Raw genomic sequence first — 21,536 nt, forward strand, 5'->3', positions numbered from 1 at the left:
CATCAAATACCAATCCAATTGATAGGAGTGTGAAAAGAAATCCTTTTAGCATCGGCCAATGGGCTAATGGAGGATTGCCTAAATCTCTTGGAACAGATGTAAGTCACTCTCCTTTTAGGGAGCATGTGGTAAGGAATCCTGTCTTGTGAGTGAGGCTTAATTGAAAGTACCTAGAGTTAAGACCAGCCTTCCTCTAGACAAGTCTTAGAGGCACTCCCACATTTAATTAGGTTGGTCAATACGACTTCAAGTGTCTGCACAGATATTTTTTTTTAAATTTAGAAACAAATCTTATAAAATTATCTAGAAATCGACACATTTATTGTAAATCTGGGAATCGTCTTAAATTGTATACTAAAGATGTTTGTCCACCATGTTTTTATTTCTTCAAATCGCAGGACCAGTCGAGTTGAGAAAGACATTTTGTATGAGCTGGATGTCAACGTCAAGGGGAAAATCAATTGCTGCCAGACAAAGTTAAATGTTATGTTGCGGCTGTTACATGACAGATGAGGCTTAGGGTGGTATTTTCGTAGGTGAATGAAGTCTGGAACCCCGACTGTCTTGCCTGCTGTTGTCAGTTGAAGTTACATTAGAGACAATTTGAAGGACAGCAAGTCTGACTCCCCTTTTGATTGAGTCACAGTTTCTGTAGCCGATGTCGTACAAGGTCTGAAATCGGAAAACATGAGCAGAGTGAATAGATGTTTCTCGGCCGATTAAAACCGAAGGCTACAAGGAGAACCCGAATGCGGAGTGCGGAACGGAAAGTTTATTAATGAAAAACTGAAATCACTCAAGCAGAAGGCTCTGGAAACAAAAGGGCAAGTAAAGCCGCAGAAAATAGATCCAGAAAGTATATCCAAAAGGTGATCCGTAATACTTCGTCAAGAACAGGCAGAGTCCAAGATAGGGAGGGCAGTCCAGTTAATCCAGGGTAATAAAGCAGCTCACCGCGGCTGGAACAGAAAAAAACACGCACGATAGAGAACACTACAATACCAAAAAACTCTTCAGCAAAGAAGGAGGGAAACAGAGGATATTTATAAGATGCGTAATCAGCGCACAACAGGTGGTGAGGAGGAGGAAAAAGGTGTTGATGGAAAGATGAGCTTCAGCTGCTGTGAAAAGAACACAGGGTGACCACTAGGTCACCCCCCAAACCCTGACACAAGGCCAGGCAAGATATTGTTCCTTCAGACTTCTCTGAGGTCGTTCATCAAGCAATTATCCTTGATCATTTACCGGATTGTTCTCTGAATTACAAAGCAGGCAAAGCTCTAAATGAATCATGAGATATGAACATCTGACTCAGACTTGTACAAGTGAGCAAAATAATAATCACATAATAAAAACTGTATAAAAATGAAATGTCTGTTCTGCACCCGGTTCCACCTCCAGATACTCAACATGTTGGGCAGAACACTTTCATCCTATGAAACTCCTAGATTTCATAGTGTGCTCTCACTGGAGGGTGCAGGCTATCATTCTGAACAGTTGGAGCTAGCTCGCTAGGCCCAGTGGATCAACACCAGCAGCATATTTGGTTTGCACCACAAACCTTGCAATATTTTCTTAACCAGTGTCATCTGGAGCCTTGGACCGCATCATGTTGCCGATCAGCCAGGAAGAAGCACTGGAGGGTCTTCATCATTCTGTACTGAATGAGGGGAATGAAGGGAACTGGTACAGAGCTTAATTTGAAACCTCAGGAACACTGTAAGGAGGCAGCCATGTGGTGTGTGTGTGTGTGTGTGTGTGTGTGTGTGTGTGTGTGTGTGTGTGTGTGTGTGTGTGTGTGTGTGTGTGTGTGTGTGTGTGTGTGTGTGTGTGTGTGTGTGTGTGTGTGTGTGTGTGTGTGTGTGTGTGGATTAAGGCACAGTATGAAAAAGTTAATTATTGATTTGTATTTGACCCTGCAATCCACCTCTGCAATGGGATGCTTGTTGTATTTGCATACTGTACAGTGTGTCTCTGACCAAGGGTTCTGTCTCACAGGTATCTGGTCATGGCCATGTGACTGGAGTTTTCATTTGGATAGTAGAACATCTTTGTATATCTGTGTTGTCTTAAAAATCAATGTGCTACATGTGAACTAGGGGCACATCTCTATGAGGAAATTACACAAATGTATGTCTACATTTGACTAGCATTACTGCTAGGGAAGTGATCTGAACATATTTCAGTTAATATCCTGTGTAGTTCAGTCCTTTCTCTTCTCCAGTGCAGACAGCAGTATCAAACATTAAGCCTTTCTGTACCATAGGCACTTAGTGGTAGTAGAAGGGAGAATGAAGCACCTGGCACACAGAAGATAGTAGTTCCTCTTGTGCTGCTGACTGATCAAATTGGAGCAGAATCTGTTCATTGCATGCCATGACATCATGAAGACTAGTCAAATCAGCGATCTTCCGTCCCCTTAAGCGACAACAGTTCTTTTTGTACTAATTTAATCTTGGTCAAAGCATCTGCCAACCCTGCTGCTGGACAATCTACATTCTGTATTGGCGTGAAAAAACAGCTTCCTTAGTCACGGCCGTGATTGTTCTCCATCCTCACTCCCTCCATAAAAGTTATCGTATCCACTCATTGGCACCCATCACCTTTTCTTTCAATTGTCTACTGTTAAGCGAAATTGTAAATGTATTGTTACTACAGCAATGCACCTTTTCTCCACATCAACACAAGCTTGATTGTTTACTAGTAACTCTTTTGTAATTTGGCAGATACCTCGTACCCCCCTCAACAATCGCTCTGCGACGTCTCATTGTTATAAATGTGAGTCGTCTCTGGAGGTGAAGCACATCCAGTTGTAAACAACATGCATGCAATTAATCACGTCAGAGAGTACTACCGCTTGTTTTTTTCTTTTTGTTGCTACTGAAGGTTTCTCCTGCTTGGTACCCTGCACTAAGTGATTTGCCTCAGAAAATGTAATTACAGCACCCATAGCGACAGGCCGAGCTATTAGAAACACAAGTGGCCTGTTTTCCTGCAAACCATTTTCTCAAGTGATTTAGAGGGTGTACCTCTAAATGAATAAGAGGGGTGTGTATAGGCGTTTCTGGACAACTGACACACAAAATGGCAGTTGAAAAGACAAAGACGATATGCCAGTAGGGTGAACGTTTTGGTAGACGAGTCATTGTGTAATGAAATGTCACTAGTCATTTTTTATATATATTTTTTTTTACTTTAAAGCAACCGTTTTAACTTTTTGACAGGAGGCATTGACATTTATATGCCTGTGAATGTGGCTTGTGTAACTTCCGTTTTCACTTAAGGTTTAAAAAAAGCATTGTTTTAAATATAGTACTACTGTTTGTTGCAATAATCTTGAACCAAACTAGTGGTAGGACATGTTAGAGTTGGAACACTGTGATGAGCCAGATGAGTTCAGGGATAGACACAGCAACACACTGTAGAGTGAAGTAAGGAGAAGGGGGGCTACTGTACCATAAAACCACATTACTCTCGGCCCCTGACTTCAAAATATTGTAACTATGCTGATGTTGCCAGAATATACTGTATATTCAGACTTGACGAGCTGGGCTGTTTTTAAATAGCCTATTATACTTGTTAATAGACTGACTTGTATCTGTCAGCTGTGTTCCCTTTCACAGGATGTGTCTCTCGTCCTGATGAGAACCTGGTAGCACAGCTATTTGTCTTACTGTTGCAATTCATCAAAGAGCACAATTGAACACTAAAGTAAACAGCCATGAACGGCACATAAGTGTGGCTGTTAGCTGCTGTAACAGGAGTATGGATACAGATACGAAGCATATGTCTGCATGCAACTCTACCAACATGCCAAGATGATGAAGGTCTCTGGTTCCCACTATGCAAGCAGACTATCCTAAACAATCGCAGTGGAACGAGTAGCTATACACGGTGCGGAAGGTGAAATATACTCATAAATGTTTCTTTCTTTTTTCCAACCTATCACCATGACATCGACTGGACCTTGCTTACACAATCGTAATTGTAAACTATATGCGCAGACGCGAGTTTTTACATGTATGTATTTTACTTTTAATTGGCACAGACCGAATAACTTCTTATTTCTGGCCATTCCATAGGTCAAGAGAGAACTCACAAAAACCTTTTAACGGTGGACATCATTCTGCAGTGAACAACAGGTTTACTTGCTACAAAGGAAGATTCAATAAATAGAAAAACAATTGTTTTATTTTAATTAAGAATGACCCTTCAAGCTTGACAAATAAATGAGGCAGCAAACTTGGTCAACAACAGAAAAGCTACAATAAAAGCCTGTCAACAGACTAATTGTCAAAGCACAACTGTGGATGAATATAATCACTGTGTAATTAGAGAGCTGTCAGTAATATCCACTAAGTAGTGTTTGTGTGTTTGACGATCTGTCATCTGAAAGTTTCCTTTGGGAGGAATAGAAACCTACTGTTCAAAATATTTAGACTGCAGGTCCTGCAGTAGATCAATACAAAGGGGAAGTTATTTGATATAAGCTGTGTTGTTATACTTGATATTTTGTTACGCTTTATGCACGTAAAAACGAATATACTGAATATACAATATATATATACACACTATTTTTAAAAACTGGACACTTGTAATTGTGTGTTTTTTGAATGCAATAATTACAATACATTTTAAATGTTGCTTGACTAAACACCCTAAAGTAAAATTATTTTGAATAAACTTTGTTCTTTGATCTGACACAAAGATAGCAGAGAGCTTGGCAGGTGTGTTTGAGGAGCAACGATACCAAAGAAAGTAAGACGGGAGTTTAAAAGTAGCTTTTCCAAACCCCAGGCCACCACAGTTCAAAGCACCACATCTCTCTCTTTACACAATAAATCCCCAAAACTCACCTAGGGCAAGGTTGTTCTAATGGACCTGGATCCCACAATTCAGAGATCAGCGTTCCCCAAGGCACCCCCCCCCCCCCACGCACACTTTAAAAGAGCTGCCACCTTCTTCATCTGCTGCAGGGTGCTAAACTAGGCCAGAACCTGCAATGAAAAGTCATTTGATGATATATGTAAGGTTATATGTATGTATAAATATACATATACACATTGTAACTTATTATATTTCATATGTATTTAAAATGTAAATAGTTATACAGAAGATATGAATTATTTTTACTTCTCTTGGAGCAGGATGCTTTTCATGGATGTTGTGGGAGTGCCATAACAATGGGTCAGATTCATTTGAAAGGAATGCTGGGATACATGAATCCTTCAATTTTCCAATTCGTGGAGGGCACAATAGTCACAGTAATGGCTTTACATTTCCATTAGCGGTTGCATCACACTTCTAATGGAAGGTAAAGTGGCATTATGCCTTTTCAGTACTAACTGTACACATTGAATATGCCAAACCTCTCACCCCACTGCCTCGAGTCAGTTAGAGCAGAATGCCTTTTAATTATCTCCTGATTCTTTGTGGAAGATTTTTCAGTGCAGAGCAGCAGCAGTCTCATAAAAATTATATATTTGAAGAAGGAGGATTTTAAGGAGACATTAAAGGCTGACTGTGAAAGAGACATAACAAAGACTTGATCAAGACTAATGTTCCAGATGAGTGTGTGTAGTCGAGGACCTATTTTTCAAAAATGGATCTAACATCAAAACGATTTAATTTTTTTAATACGTTGTATTTCTGTGTTTTTCATGGACAAAAATTACTCAAGCCTCTTAAAGATCATTCAAGAAGCCTATCATTTCTTAAGCTTTTTGCTCCGTTGATACATTGTGATCTGGAGCAGTGTACTATGAATTTAAGAGTGTAATATCCTCTGAACAACAATCTAGAGCACAGCTAACACAATACATTTACATTTAGTCATTTAGCAGACGCTCTTATCCAGAGCGACTTACAGTAAGTACAGGGACATTCCCCCCGAGGCAAGTAGGGTGAAGTGCCTTGCCCAAGGACACAACGTCATTTGGTTGGCATAGCCGGGAATCGAACTAGCAACCTTCTGATTACTAGCCCGATTCACTCAGCCATCTGACTCCCCTACACCGCCACTGCTTGTGAAAACACACTATTCCATGTTACTATTCCATGTTACTATTCCATGTTACTATTCCATGTTACTATTCCATGTTACTATTCCATGTTACAATCGGGGAGATGCGGACTGCATGTTTCTCCAAAAACTCAAAGGAGGTAATAGACTCTACACAAAAAAAAGAAAAGAAATCTGAAGCTCCATAAAGAAGCATTTGATAGATATTGCAAGGCCCATTAGGATCTGAACGAGGCTGTCGTTTCAGCGCTGCCATACAGTATTAATCAAAAACAGTCTTAAAAGCATGTCTCTGATGGAGGAGATGACAAGTTGACATTGAGGAATCGTGGACGGGAGGCATCCATCTTGATCTGGTTTCAAAGCAAAGCTCTTTAAAACACACAGCTGTTTCATCAGTCCAGGACAGTCTTTGCTCCCATGTCCTACTGGGGGGAAAGGTCAAGCTGTCCGAGAGGTTCATTCCTTCATACGAAGCATACGCCATAATCCACACACCCCCTCACCCCCACACCTCCTCACCCCCTCACCCCCACACCCCCTCACCCCCACACCCCCACACCTCCTCACCCCCACACCTCCTCACCCCCATCACCCCCACACCTCCTCACCCCCTCACCCCCACACCTCCTCACCCCCACACCTCCTCACCCCCATCACCCCCACACCTCCTCACCCCCACACCTCCTCACCCCCACACCTCCTCACCCCCATCACCCCCACACCCCCTCACCCCCTCACCCCCACACCTCATCACCCCCTCACCCCCACACCTCCTCACCCCCATCACCCCCACACCTCCTCACCCCCACACCCCCTCACCCCCACACCTCCTCACCCCCTCACCCCCACACCTCCTCACCCCCATCACCCCCACACCCCCACACCTCCTCACCCCCATCACCCCCTCACCCCCACACCTCCTCACCCCCACACCTCCTCACCCCCATCACCCCCACACCCCCTCACCCCCACACCCCCTCACCCCCACACCTCCTCACCCCCATCACCCCCACACCCCCACACCCCCTCACCCCCACACCTCCTCACCCCCACACCTCCTCACCCCCTCACCCCCACACCCCCTCACCCCCACACCTCCTCACCCCCACACCCCCACACCTCCTCACCCCCACACCCCCACACCCCCACACCCCCACACCTCCTCACCCCCACACCCCCACACCTCCTCACCCCCACACCCCCTCACCCCCACACCCCCACACCTCCTCACCCCTTCACCGGCATACTGGACACATGTTTCTCAGACCTCTCCTTAGTGGCGTTGGTCACCCTGGTTTGTGTCCCTCTCAGAGACCTGGGATGTTTACTGTAGGACTTAAGGACTACAAAGCCTCATTGAAAACCACAAACAGCCAGACATGAATGTCAATATAAGTTGTCAAATTCAGATTGTACTAAACGTGAAGTGTTGATGGGAATGGATTTTCTTTTGTATTGAAGTCACCCCTGGCATAGCTGGATGGGATAACTACAATGCAGTACACAAACACATATATTGATACCGCAACCTGCAAGTAGACATGTTTATTATGGGTCAACATGATCAGATAATCAATAACTCATTTTATGTTGTGTTTGACTAGACAAGGTGAAATAATGAAGTCAACAAGGGTTTTCCACACTGCAAAAACTCTACATCAGTGATAATCTTAATTTTTTTTTATTTGTTAAGGCTTATCTAGTGACTTAATTTAAGTACACAACTCATTTTTTTCTACAAATCATCTCAAGTGAAATATTCTTAATGGCAGCCAAATGTACTTGTTTTAAGCATAAACATCCTCATAACTATTAGTTTTGCACTTAACTTTAGAAATGTTGCATTTTTGCAGTGCCTAGAGATATCATATTTACATTTAGTCATTTAGCAGATATTGGCTTGTTGCCAATGACATCAGACCAGGGGTTTCAATTGTGGTTAGAGACCTTTCATAAAATATTACACCAATCACCGTAATTGCTGACCCACGTTCTACGTATAGAACGTTCTACGTATAGAACGTGTCGCACATCTGTGCTACACATGTATTGCTTGGAACAATAGACTTTGTTAAAGAGGATTATATTTTCACTTAGTTTTGAAAAGCTATAACTGTGGGATGTGAGATACAGGCAGTTATGTCAACAGCGCCCTGCCCTTTATAATAGAACCTGGAGCCATTATTTGTGTACCAGATCATTTCCGGACGATCCCCAGGCACAAACACAGTCCTGTGGAAGCGATGTGGAACTTTCAGTCAGACACTGGAGGTTCACTTTGTTTGAAAGGGACACAGTCAGAGGCGGATGCAAAGCGACAAGGACAAAATCTGCATATTCACCATCAGGGGTGAACAAACGATGCAGACAGTCCTTCCAGAATTGTTGTTTTTGTGGCCGTTCCTGTCAGAACACAGTCTTTGTCAAGAGGAGAATGTAAATTTACCAAATGACAAAGACAAACAGTAAATCACCAGAACAGCACACTGCAAACCCAACAGCAACCCTCAACATTTCTTTTTCAATAATTCCAACACTTTGGCAGCTATTTCGTATCTTCCATTTCCTCTTGTTGATATTTCCTTGAGTTTCGCACCGAAAAAAATGAATTTAGTGAAGCAAATACGAAATGTCAGCATTTTCACTTTTATTTTTAAACAGCGACGATGGATAGATAATCATGGTGTGTCATTCCGGGGGCCAATTACCCAGCTTTGACTGAAATTGGAAAACCTGTTCTCTCGGCGCTCTAATGGGTGTTCTGGTCATTAGTTATCTGAGAGTCTTCTCAGGCTGTAATCAAACGTGAAGCATTCTGTTAAGCACCCATAAAGGAACAGCTGCCTCTGTCAATGACCTTCTGGTTAAGAATACTGAACAGTCAGCCAGTTGATGTTTGCAGCACTTATCACGTGTCGCCACGAAAATATCTCAATTATGATCTTTTTTTGCTGTGATTGCACACCTCATGTCTTCTGTTTGGTGGTTTTGGAGAGAGCCTGCAGGGATAGGCTGACCAAAACAGCGACAGACTGTCGTGAAAATAGGAACAGCACCCTCTACCAGCGACAGCTCTTCCGTACGTGAAATCCCTATAGTACCTCAGTACTAATCAAAAAAAATGTGTGTTGTTTTTCCATCACCAGGAGACCAACTGTCAGGCCAGCAAGGACCGCCCCCTCACCCGCCGGCCCCGCCCCCTCACAAACAGCAGCCATCCATCACGTCCCTGAGCAGTGGTTCGCTGGCCAATCAGAGGAGCCCCAGCCCTCCCCCCTCAGCAGGCCTGGCAGCAGAGTTGCAGGGCACGGCAGAATGTGCCCAGCTGCAGGACAGCTGGGTTCTGGGCAGCAATGTGGCCCTGGAGAGCAGGTGAAGACCCTGGGAGGAACTGTGTTCTGTTGTGACTTGATGTGATTTTAGGCAACTTAGTGACTTGATACACATTTAGGTGACTTCATGCATGACTTGATGCTGTATTAGGTGACTTGATGCTGTTTTAGATGACTTGACATGTGACTTGATATAATTTTAGGTTACTTAGGTTAAATTTAATTGATATTTCAGGGGACTTGACACCTGATAACTTTATTTGATCCCCACCACCCAAAACACTGTCTGAATCTAATTTCAGTGTTCATGTCTGTTTCACATTTTAATATTTTCTGGTCTTGAAATAACACTTGAAACAGATACAAAAAACACCATGAGATTGTTAGAGGGCATCAATATATTTAGTCCTCTATTCTATTAGATGCACTCACTGGTTCAGGTAAATATTTTAAAAGGAGGACAATGAACACAAATGGGTAGCATCTGGCATCAAGAGGATACAATTTCAAAACACACAAAATACTAATAGAAATGAGCAAGCAAGATTCCACTTCGGCCTAAGACTCTCCTGCTAAGCTTTACCATCTAACCTACCCCCTCCATCATACAATTTCCTTCCTCAATCAATATTGGTTCAATTTGTTCAAATGCACCCAGTAGGGTTATAAAATCAGGTGCAAAAAACATATTCCGGGAGGCTGAATCCATTCAAGTTTGATATTAGAGTGCCGGTCTGCAGCCTGGATCAAAATAAGCCCAGCATGCAAAAAACCAAACCTCCTCAGTTGACCAAATCAACTGATTTATGTTGCAACAGTTTCTCAAGTTGAGGAAGACAGTGTGCCGGTACTAACAATACAGTGACCTGGGAGTGTTTTAGCGGTATAGACAGAACAATATGTGCACACCTATCATCACACCTGCCGCAAATCACTATCTACACACAGCAGTCTATATCTACACACAGCAGTCTATATCTACACACATCTGTCTTTATCTACACACATCTGTCTTTATCTACACACAGCAGTCTATATCTACACACATCTGTCTTTATCTACACACATCTGTCTTTATCTACACACAGCAGTCTATATCTACACACATCTGTCTTTATCAACACACATCTGTCTATATCTACACACAGCAGTCTATATCTACACACAGCAGTCTATATCTACACACAGCAGTCTAAATCTACACACAGCAGTCTATATCATACAAGTCATGGTGGGACAAGACGGGTGTCATGGTAACCCCATGGGGCCAATGGGATAGCCCCAAATCCTTATACTCCTTCCTTCTGTTATGTAAACAGGAAGCCATGGAAACCATTTCATAGCCTTAACCGTTTTTACAGTAGGCTGCTGGTTTCAAACTGACATACTTCAGACAGAATCCCGATTGCATATCTTGTCAGTTTATGGATTGAATTTGAGTAATCTTTTATCTCGGCATTTCAATGCCGCAAATGAGTCAATAATAAGGACCTGTGTCCCTCTACATCCTGGATGCTTGACTCTGTCCTCTGACTTTTAAGAATAATCACAACCCTATGGACCACACAAGCTATTATGATTAATTGCAATACATTGATTATCTGAAAAGGCCCCATTAAGGAGTTGACCTTCAAAGCATTTGCATGCTAATTTGGCATAATTCTACTCTCCTTTCAAAACGGAATGCTCTCAGAACTCTAAAAGCTGCTCTCAATTACGGCTCTGTTTATTCAAGAGATTGATGTATCCATCGTGTATTATTTATCAGTTTCTCTAATTACATAGCGAATGAAACCGTTCGATTCTGAGATCCTTTAAAAGCAGTATAATGACACATTAGGTTGTTTGGGACCACTTGTTTGTGAGAGAAAGCACAATGAGGTAAAATTCCCCGATACTGCATGTTTTATGCAGTAACTACACTGCAGTCTCCAACCCACATTCATCTGTTCAGTCCTGCAGCTTTTCGTTTCCACAACAATCCCTTGTTTATCTCGTCAATTTGGGCTCCACGCGTCAGCCACAGGTAGGAAAGCATAAAGACGCTAAATAATTCATTTGAAAAGTCTAACTCTTTACTAATTAAAGAAAAGTGTAACATTTTAGTAAAACAAAACTTTGCCATAACAATTCATGAGCTAATTGACCTTAAACAACTTGAAAATCTTGAAAGGTCTGGACTGCAAGCTGTCATTTGAAATGAGTGTAATTACAGCTTTTAAAGTAAGAAACTCACGTTTCCTTCTCAAGAGATATTCTTCTGAAATTATTCCACTTGAGTTTTTGTTCCATTTTATGCCAAGACCACTCCAACTCTTCAGAGTAAAGTGCTCAATTAGTTGCCAATAGAAACCTGTTATTGCATGCTATTCTCTTATACCACGGATACTTTCAGATCTTTAAAAAGGGTGTGAAATGCTTTTAATCAGCCTCTCAGGTCGCACTCCATACTGCCTTCTCTATAGAAATACAGATATTTTCAATTAGCATTTTAAGAATGTTCTATTCACTTCCATTATTGTGTGAATGCCATGGCCCTTGAGAATAAATAGGCTCATACTTCCATTTCCATCCTGTAGTTACAGTATGGTGAACCACTGGATGTGTGAAATTGATTTTTGATTTTTCCAGAATGCTCTGCTACCTACTATTCCCCACCAAAAAATGACAGCTCTTGATAGGATGCCATTGAACCACCGCAAAAGCATCCAATCGAATCTGTTTAATCTATTTGTTATATATTTCAATAAATTACATTTTGTACCTGCAATTGTGTCACGTCTAAAGGCTTTTAAAGTGCTCTTTTGACACTTAACTGTAATTGTAATTTTTTGTACAGTAAACCTGACCTTATTGGATCAAGAAGACTTTCTTGTGAATAGAAATGTTGTTTGGAGATCTAACAACACAATTTGATGTGTAATGTAACTTGTGACATTGAAATTCTTCTGAAAAAAAAACGTGTTAAATAGGTTTTCTATATGGACAATATAGAAAAACACATTCCTTCCTCAATTGTTTTTTTTCTACCTAATTACAAAGTTAGTTTTCATACTGTATAGTTTCGGCAGGCCTATGTAAGGAACCCGACACAAACCCTTCTGCCCAACATGTACCACCTGTGCTGGAGATCTATATGCATAAATCCAAACATATTTTCTTTTCTTCCTAAATCTAATCAAACTCATGAAATCCTTTGGCACAGTGTGCAAACCACCCCAGCACACTGTGTGAAAATGGCGCCATGCTGTTCTCTGTGTGCACAACGACACACAAACTTCAGGGATCCGCCCTCAAAATACCGTCACACACGCAAAGCTAGACGAGCACCTGCTACCAGACTCCCAGCTGGGAGGACAGGTGGCGCTATGGGGAAGAAAGAGGGGATATGAGCGAGGGAGGGAGGAGCGTTGAAGGAGAGGAGAACAGAACTCATCAGTAGACTGCCTCAGTCGTGGATTTAATAGTCGTCATCTTCCACTTTTCACCTTGGAATGCTATCGCTAACTCAATGCATCCGCTAGCAGTGCGATTACACAGACTGAGGAGCACCGAGTCTCATTGTTTTTCGTTTACCGCGTACTCTGGGAGCTTAGCTGGGTCCAAATCCGCCTACTGGATGTTTTTGTATTTTTCCTCCTCTGTAAGGGTGCTTTTGAAATGTCACCTCCATCAAGGAGGGCGAGGAAAGGGAAGGCGTCCAGTGTGGCTATTGTCTGGCTAGTGCCTCGTCAATGAGAGTGCTATACACGCACACCCTTCCAAAAAAACACATATTCCTCATCCATATCAATAGGACTGTTGGGATTAGCATAGTAATGTGCTTCATTGTGTCACATTGTCTTCAATCAATTACATACGGTCATCCAGCATGTAGGGACCCAGACATGCAAACTGCCCTTCTGTTTGTTTATCACGTCCAGAAGCATTTCATCACCAGACCTATTCAGCGTTCACGCTGCCTTTCCGCTATTTTGCAAAACCATACGTCGGAAAATACCACATCCAGCACATCCATTGTACAGTACGGCAGCTACTGCATTCATAACACAGATGACAAAAGTTTTTTTGAACTTTGTTTCGGACTCAGTGAGTCGTAAATTAAAATAGTTTCACCCTGGCAACCCGTTGTTCTTCTAACCCCACACCGAGCATACTCAAGACCCCCCCCCCCCCCCCCCCCACACACACACACACACACACACTTTAAAAGTTGATATACTCATGTGTCTGCCACACTGTGACAGCAACTAATACTTTGACCCCAAAGCCCACCAGCACCCTACTAAAATAGTGTCTGTCTCCCCTAACCAAACTGTACCACGTCTTGGACTATGCCAATCTAGATTGCACGGGAGACATTGCCATTCTGGAGTGACATCTTGTAACCTTTTAAACTAAGATCCTCCATCTGTCCATGACTGTGCGTGTCAATCTGGTCTTTAGAGATGCCGAGCAATCCATATCTGACATTTGTCCTGCTAGTCAGACATTGATCAAATGCTTTTACAGAAGAACATAGCCGAAGAGGACAGAATGTGGAGAAATACGATGAATGGATTTGAAAGCACAACAGATTATCTTTGGTCTTTACCTTTTGTGGTCTTTACTTTTTATAAACAAGCAGGGGCTCTAATTTTGTGTCTCTGCTGTGGAATAAAAATCTTCTCTACTGACATTAGTGAGCGTCATTAATGTTTTATAAAGCCTTTAAAAGGTGCCTAAATGATGTGTAAAGAAACACTGGTTTAAAAAGATGAAACGCAGCCTGTAAGTGACATATGACATATTTTCTGTAACATCTTTTACATAACAGCAAATATTTTTTGTGGATTTAAATTTTGCATAATTGAATGTTTAAGACGCTTGTCTTAAGTGTGCACGTATACCGGTTATTTGGAAAGAGACGGAGGCTTTTTAACATTTATAGATGTGAAGCCTCCTGACTGCCTTCCAAAACAGAAAGCTGTACTTCAAGGATTATAAAGTGTTTTTGTTACGCCTGTAAAATTGTAATCTTTTGTAAGTGGATCGCCGGCACACCGGAGATGAATGCTTCCTCTCTCAGATTTCCCTCTGTCTTGTTGGAAACCCTAAAGGTTTTTGTTCCTACCATTCATCCCTAAGTGAAACAAGAACAGCAACGAGGCTTAATTCATTTGCTTAAGAGGTTTTCACAAGGGTTTAAAAAAAGTTAATAGGACGATCTCGAGTAGAACATTTGATTAAACCTTCTTAATTACAACAGGTATAATGGCCTATTAGTCAGTCCCTGCTGTAAAAGGGCAAGTGGGAGATGATTGTTTTTATGAGGTACTTCTGGCTCACCTTTAACAATGTCAACGTCAGTCCAGGGTGGCCAGAGGTGTTGGCCCATGTTGGAGAACATTCTCGATTGGACTCATGCATCTGATATCAAAGCTTCGTCAAAGGACGCATGTAGAGAACTGGCACCAGCTCTGGGCCAGGATTGGAAAGGACGTGTGGTATTTTATTAAACCTGTCAACACCTCATTATAGGGTTGGCAGGACCTTGTTGACTTTTCTTTTGTAATTTTGTTTTTCTCTCCCTTTGTTTTCACCCCCCTCCCCTCCTCAGACATTTCCTCTTTAAAACGGGACCAGGGACAACTCCGTTCTTCGGCACGGCGACCCCAGGTTACACCATGGCAACAGGCGCCGTCTACTCCACCCCGGCCCGCCCGCTACCCAGAAACACCCTCTCCAGGGGAGCGTTCAAGTTCAAGAAGTCGCCCAAACACTGCTCCTGGAGGTGCACAGCTCTGAGCGCCGTGGCTGTGGCCGTCCTGCTGTCGCTCCTCCTCTGCTACTGCATAGGTAACTACGGTAACCACGGCCGCGCCGGTATCTTTCACAAACGCACTTATCAGCGGTGAACCGTCATCCTCTACACCTCGCCGGCTGCTGACGTGACGGCTTTTTTACGGAACCTGGCCTCGTCTGCGAGGTTCGAGGCCGTCCCTGTGCCAAAGCCGTCACCAGGGCTCAGCCGGTGTACAGAAAGCGCTCGGCGTCCTGATTTAACACCCTCTGTCCTTCCGCCAGTATAAACACACCTTTGCTGTGATTCCCTCCAGTGGCCTCTTGCACAGACTCAGTATGTGATATTATTCACTGTGCCCCCAACAGTCTGCATGGCGGCTCCTCACCTGAGTGGATTCTGATGAGACAGTTGATGCCGATTCAGATACCTGGCAGGGCCAGTGCATCATCTCACTATTCTCATAACAGGCCAACAGAAGGGGCACACTCATTCAAATCCACAGGAGCCCTGCTAGACACACGCTGGGTAGTTCAAACAGTCCTCTGAACAGACCAAATGACACGGACCAACTACAGCAAAACAAACGAGATCCCCTTAAAAAACGTAGAGGGACTCAAAAGCTCTTGAAGTTTAAAGGAGCCGTACATGAACAGTTTGTAGTGCAGCCAAATGTCTATCGCCTCTTACAGGAAGTGCTTTTATCTTTGCCAGGAAGGAGAAGAGTTGTAAACAGGCCCATCACCCGTCAGGGCATAACTCTCCCTGAAGAGGCCGTTTCTTTTTTTGTTCTAAAATGCATCAAAGCTCACTCTTTGTTAACCTTTGGTGTCTTGACCATGGCGATAAAACGTCTGGAGATTTATCCCTCCGCACTGTCTACCTGTGTCACACTCGCCTTTAATCTTAAGCTGTGTGACTTTCCCCACAACCAGAAAAGGATTCATACTGCGTTCAAAGGAGCATAATAAACCATGATCACACGGAGAGAAATATTGCTGTGTGGAGGTGATGCAAAGGAAATAATCTATTCCGAGACATAGATAGGAGTGTGTTCTAAGGTCGTGGAAGTTACTTATCGTTATTACTGATGCATGTCTTGACTTTATTATTTGATCCTGGGTTTGATTTTAACAATTCGTGATCTTGATACAGACTAGAACTCCAGTGTTCTTATGTGTTGTAAATGCTGCGTGAGATTATGTTTATGTTGTGCTTCAGTTGTTTATCAAAGATGTATTTGAGGCCATTTCTGTTTTTGGGATAGAGACAGTGTAGAGTGACAGGGGAGAGGTTAGAGGACATGCAGGAAATGGCCCGGGGTGGAATCAAACCCGGGGCCCCTTTAGCAAGGCCTCAGCCTCTGTGCTACGCACCTGTAACCGGTGAGCCAACCGGTGCATATTCTTTGTGTGTGTGTGTGTGTGCCTGCTTTCCTGTGAGACTTGTTGCGAGCCCTTTCAACGCAGGTGTGTTCCTCACCATCAATTTCCAAATGTTTGTGCCCGAGTGTGAGTCAAGTAGATGCAGGCTTCGTCTGCCAGAGGACCCAGGTGCATCTGGGTCTTTCACCTCTCCTCCTCTCTCTTTCATCTGGGGCCAATTCACCTGCCAGGTGCCATGTCCTAAAGAGCTGCACCACACAGGCACACACACCTTCTGAGCCATCCCGCAGACAGGAGCATGCGCTCTCCCCCAGACACCCACACACACCCCAACACAGGTGTGTGTGGGCATGAGTACACCGTGGAAGACAAAAGTAGATGCTAGCTCTCTGCGGTAAATGTCAGAATTAGCTAACAGATATCACATTTTTACAACTCCCTGTTTAGCCTCGAACGACTTGTAAGTTGTGAATTAGCCTACAAACAAGAACGGGTAACTAACTGGCGCTCTGCGTGGCGTCCATGCCCGCTCTCCAACGTGTTGTTTTTGTTTGATCGTATTTTATATTCCTTCTGATTCTGCTGAATCGCTCCCTTCCACCCGCTGAGTTATTTGCTGCAGTCAATATTCCAGTCTGCCCTGCGAGGCAAGACGTTTGAAAAAAGTTCCCCCAGCAGATCAAATGTTGGGAAATCAAGAGTTAGGGGCAGGTGTGCCTCCTCAGCATGTTCCCCGGCTGGCGACTTTGACAAAGGTTGGCCCTCTGATGGTCTTCCCACACACTCATAAAACACGGTTTCCCGAAACAGTTTGATGCCATCCCCAATACACAGGAGAGAGGACGAGATTGGAAGAAAGAAAGCAAGACACTGTGTTGTTATGTAAGATGACTAGAAGACTGGAGGCTTGAAGAAACTTGAACTCTTGGTGTTGCTCCTGCCCTGCCCTGTTTCCATCTCTCTGTCTTCGTGACACACACACATTCACGCACACACATTCACACACACACATTCATACACACTCACACACACACATACATACACACACACATGTTCATACACACGGTTTTCGTGACTGCTTCTCATTTCACCCTGTTTTGTAAAAGCCAGGGAGAATAGAATATTTCTTTCTCCAGTCTGATTCCGGGGTAAAAAAGGATTACACCTGCTGCTTGCTTTGATGCATTGCTTGTTTGTTTTCAGACATGCTTGTGTGTGTGTTAATGACAAGCTCTCCACAAGGAAATATGGAAACGCAACAGTGTTCCTCTATGGATTGAACTAGCTTTGTCTGGCCTCTTTCAATTGTACAGACAGCTGTGCTTACATATAGGCAGCCCCATGGAAAGGTAATGAAACCTACAAAAAGCAAACACTGAAAGAAGGTGTTCCACACAGGTTGTTGTCCTGTTCTTATATACGGCTGACCTGGATATGTTGTCCTGCAGGTTTTTCATCTTTTAACACCATGTTTGGAAACCCACGCTGTACTCCTTGCTTTGTTAACTTCACAGCCATGCACCTGTTAGGTCTGAACTGGCAGCTCCAGGAGATGGAGAACCCGCCGGCGTTCGAGAACGGAGCCGGGCAGCCACGGCCCACGATGCCAAGCGTGGTGACGGCCCTCTCAGCCGACAGTGGTAAGGAGGATGAAGACCACAGCAGGCCTGTAGTGTAGCGGACAATATCCTTTAGTCCACTTCATAATAACGTATTCGCTTTTGGTTTGTTGCTTTTGGCAAGGCCAAATTCTCGGTTGTTGAATTTGTGCGCGAGTACTTATATCTTGCCTTCTGGCAACCTAGGTAACAAACCAATTACTTGCTAGACAATAGTATCAATTGGAAATGTTTCAAACCCCATTTCCACCAAACTTAATTTATTAGCCAGTTTTCCAAAAATAAATTTTAAGCTTATCTACGTTTTGGGGGGCATGTTGTTTGAATCAGCTTGTTTCAAATGGGTTTAATGAAATGCAATATGAGTAAATACTTATTTTCAGAAAAATATTAGTAGAAAGGAAAGAGGAAGTCATATAGTTCAGGACCATTTTTACACAGCATTGTCCTTTTTTTCTTAGTTTTGATGCAACAGTTTAAAAATAATAATAATTGTGGAGATAATGCACTGTGGAAAGGTGTCTTTTCTGGGTGAATGATGTGCTTGTTTCCTGGTCAATCTGCTGGTTTGAACGTTCACTTGGTTTTAGAAAATGGTATTTGTCACATCACTTTTTAGGCTTGGTTAGGCTAAATATCTCAATTGGTCAGTATGATAATTTCAGGAGTCTTGAGTGTCTTTGCTTCCAGAATTCTAATTCTCCCACTTCAGGAAGCTTTCGTCAGCCTAATCATAATTATCTATCATTTTGTATTCAGTGTCTTGCAGAATACTCTCTACCTTCCTCACCTTTAAAGCAAAAGGCCAATGAATTAACCCTAGAGCACACAGAGGTACTTAACATGCATGACCATGAGGCCATCTATTGGGTTTGAGGAGATAGGGGAAAGCTCAATTGTTTAAACTGTGGTAGATTTAAATCCTCATAAGTACTGGTAATTAAGACACCACGTCAAGACAGTTTTGAACTGTTTAAAGGCAATCGATAGCAGGCTATTTTCTCCCTGGAGCTAAACTTGCCTCTGTAGCTTCATTTTGAGTAAAGGTAAAGTGACAGGGAATGACCTCATTACACAAGAATGCACACAGACACAGAAAGACAAGCACACACACACACACACACACACACACACACACGTTGATAAATAACTAAAAGCATGCATGGACCTCGCTCAGAGGTCTAAATAATTAGTAATGTAGACAACCACCATGAAATGTAATAATTTCAAAGACATTTTTAACCTCCGGTCATTTATCCACTGAGATTGGTATTTGTTGATCCAGAAAGTGGGGTGTCGTCTCCTTGTAAAAACTCTATTTTTAGGGGTGTAATTATGAGTTGATGCATTGCTTAAACTAATGACTAAAGAGTAAATTGTATTAATATTTTAATCACATCCATCCAATCACAAGTTATTTTGCTTATATGGTTAGCCTTGGTTTGTGTGGAAATTAGCTATTTTTTAAGTGGGCATCTAGATTTGCTTCTAGAATAAAGTTTAAAAAGCAATCACTCAATCTTTTCATTTGTTCTTATTGCACTAAGGGTTGCACATATGGTGGATATTACATTTAGATGTTTAATAAGAAGCCGTATGAGTGATCGGGACCACTCAAAAAGGATACGGAAGGGCTTAGCAATACATTCCTAGCCTGCCCTCACAATGGATCGATTAAATGTGGTCCTTTTCTTGCCAGGAACATGTCTTTGGCCTGAATATTGATAACGAAGAAACACATGATGTCCAGCAATACAGTAAATTAAAATATGACATTTAAGTAGCATCCCTGCAATCGAAAAAATCTACCGTACTGTATTTTTTTATTTTGGGATGATGGTCGTAACTGGTTCCAATTTTTCCCCTCCAGGAAAGAATGGTTTGGTCCATCAGGAGAACAACTCTATTGACAGCGGGCAAGTGGAAGTGGGCCGGAGGGTGACTCAGGGCATTCCTCCTGGGGTATTCTGGCGCTCTCGGCTGGCAATGGAGAAACCTCACTTCCTCAAGTTCAACATCTCTGTCCAGAAGAACGCCCTGATTGGAGTGTATGGGAGGAAGGGTCTCCCTCCAACTCACACTCAGGTAAATATCAGATATCAGACTCTTATTTTCCACGTCATTTCCACCCAAAATAATATATATATATATATATATATATATATAAAAAAATTATAGGTATATCTTTTGCCATTTCTGCTTTGTGATAGAAACAGGAAATGTAGGGGAGGTCGTACAGGTTATGACCCGGGCTAGAATTGAATCTGGGCCCCTGCAGGGTCTTAGCCAACGCTCTTCAGTCCTGATCAGAGGAGCTCCCACCTCCTTGACCTTTTCTCTTGGCACAGGTATTTTAGTGCAGGCAGCCGAGGCTGCTGGGAGATAAAAATGCAAAGAAAAGTTCAATAGCGTGTGACGACAGCTAAGTGTGATAATGCTGCTGAAAGAAACAAAATCTGACAAAACCAAAGAGAAAAAGCACGTCTGCATCAATTGTTGAGCATCGAAGGTTGTCAATGCCTGACGCCTAGACCGCCCAGATCGCCTTTGTAAAACTGTCTCTTCAGTGGCTCTGGGGACAGTGAGAGGCTGCATTGATGCGTTTAGCTAACTGAGCATGAAAGACCCCAATGAGAGATATTGACTGAGACATTCACAGCTCGGGACAAAAAGAGCAGCTATGAAGAAGCAGGTCCATTTCCCCCGTGTCTCCTCCACCAAGGACAGACCTCTTACACGGTTTAATACTTGTCTGACTCCACTTCTATAATGTCTGTAGGGAGTCAGGTGGCTGAGCGGTTAGGGAGTCGGGCTAGTAATCTGAAGGTTACCGGTTCGATTCCAGGCTGTGCAAAATGACGTTGTGTCCTTGGGCAAGGCACTTCACCCTACTTGCCTCGGGGGGGAATGTCCCTGTACTTACTGTAAGTCGCTCTGGATAAGAGCGTCTGCTAAATGACTAAATGTAAATGTCTTAATAGACAAGTTTCTGGGAGACAAACCTTAACTCGCATTGTAATTCACAAGTTCTTAAGTATTCCTCTAGCGATCTGAGTTGTTGTTTGGCCTTGCCGTATTTGGCCTTTTGCCTGTTATCATGTGGGATGGTGAGCATGAGATGAGGAGGCTTTCACGGCAGCTAATCGAGATGTATTTACTTACTCTGGAGGTCTGATCTGTTTTATTACTTACCCCTCCGGCCGACAACACAAAGAACTCCACTTCCGCCAGGTTAATATCCCCTTCCACCCGTCTGCTCCTGTCAAAGGGGTTTAAATCAGTGTTGCCTCCTTTCACTCTTTCTCTAATGCTTTATTTCCTATCAGTGGTGAGTCAATTGAGGGGTTAGCTTGTGTCGCATTCCAGACTGCTAAATCCGTCTTTAATACGTGT

At 43.0% G+C, this 21,536-nt stretch overlaps 1 protein-coding gene across 4 annotated transcripts in view; it reads left to right on the forward strand.

Moving 5' to 3' along the window:
• Window positions 1–21,536, forward strand: part of si:dkey-237h12.3 (teneurin-3) — an 85,417-nt gene that overhangs the window by 26,591 nt on the left and 37,290 nt on the right. For all 4 annotated transcript variants that reach the window (XM_067248399.1, XM_067248398.1, XM_067248401.1 and 1 more), the window contains 4 exons: window positions 9,175–9,397; window positions 14,957–15,195; window positions 18,039–18,164; window positions 20,014–20,228. In XM_067248399.1, coding sequence (XP_067104500.1) covers window positions 9,175–9,397; window positions 14,957–15,195; window positions 18,039–18,164; window positions 20,014–20,228 — 803 coding nt within the window. The remainder of the gene's footprint in view (window positions 1–9,174; window positions 9,398–14,956; window positions 15,196–18,038; window positions 18,165–20,013; window positions 20,229–21,536) is intronic.

Source organism: Osmerus mordax, chromosome 12 (genome assembly GCF_038355195.1).
Source record: "Osmerus mordax isolate fOsmMor3 chromosome 12, fOsmMor3.pri, whole genome shotgun sequence".
Lineage (NCBI taxonomy): Eukaryota > Metazoa > Chordata > Actinopteri > Osmeriformes > Osmeridae > Osmerus > Osmerus mordax.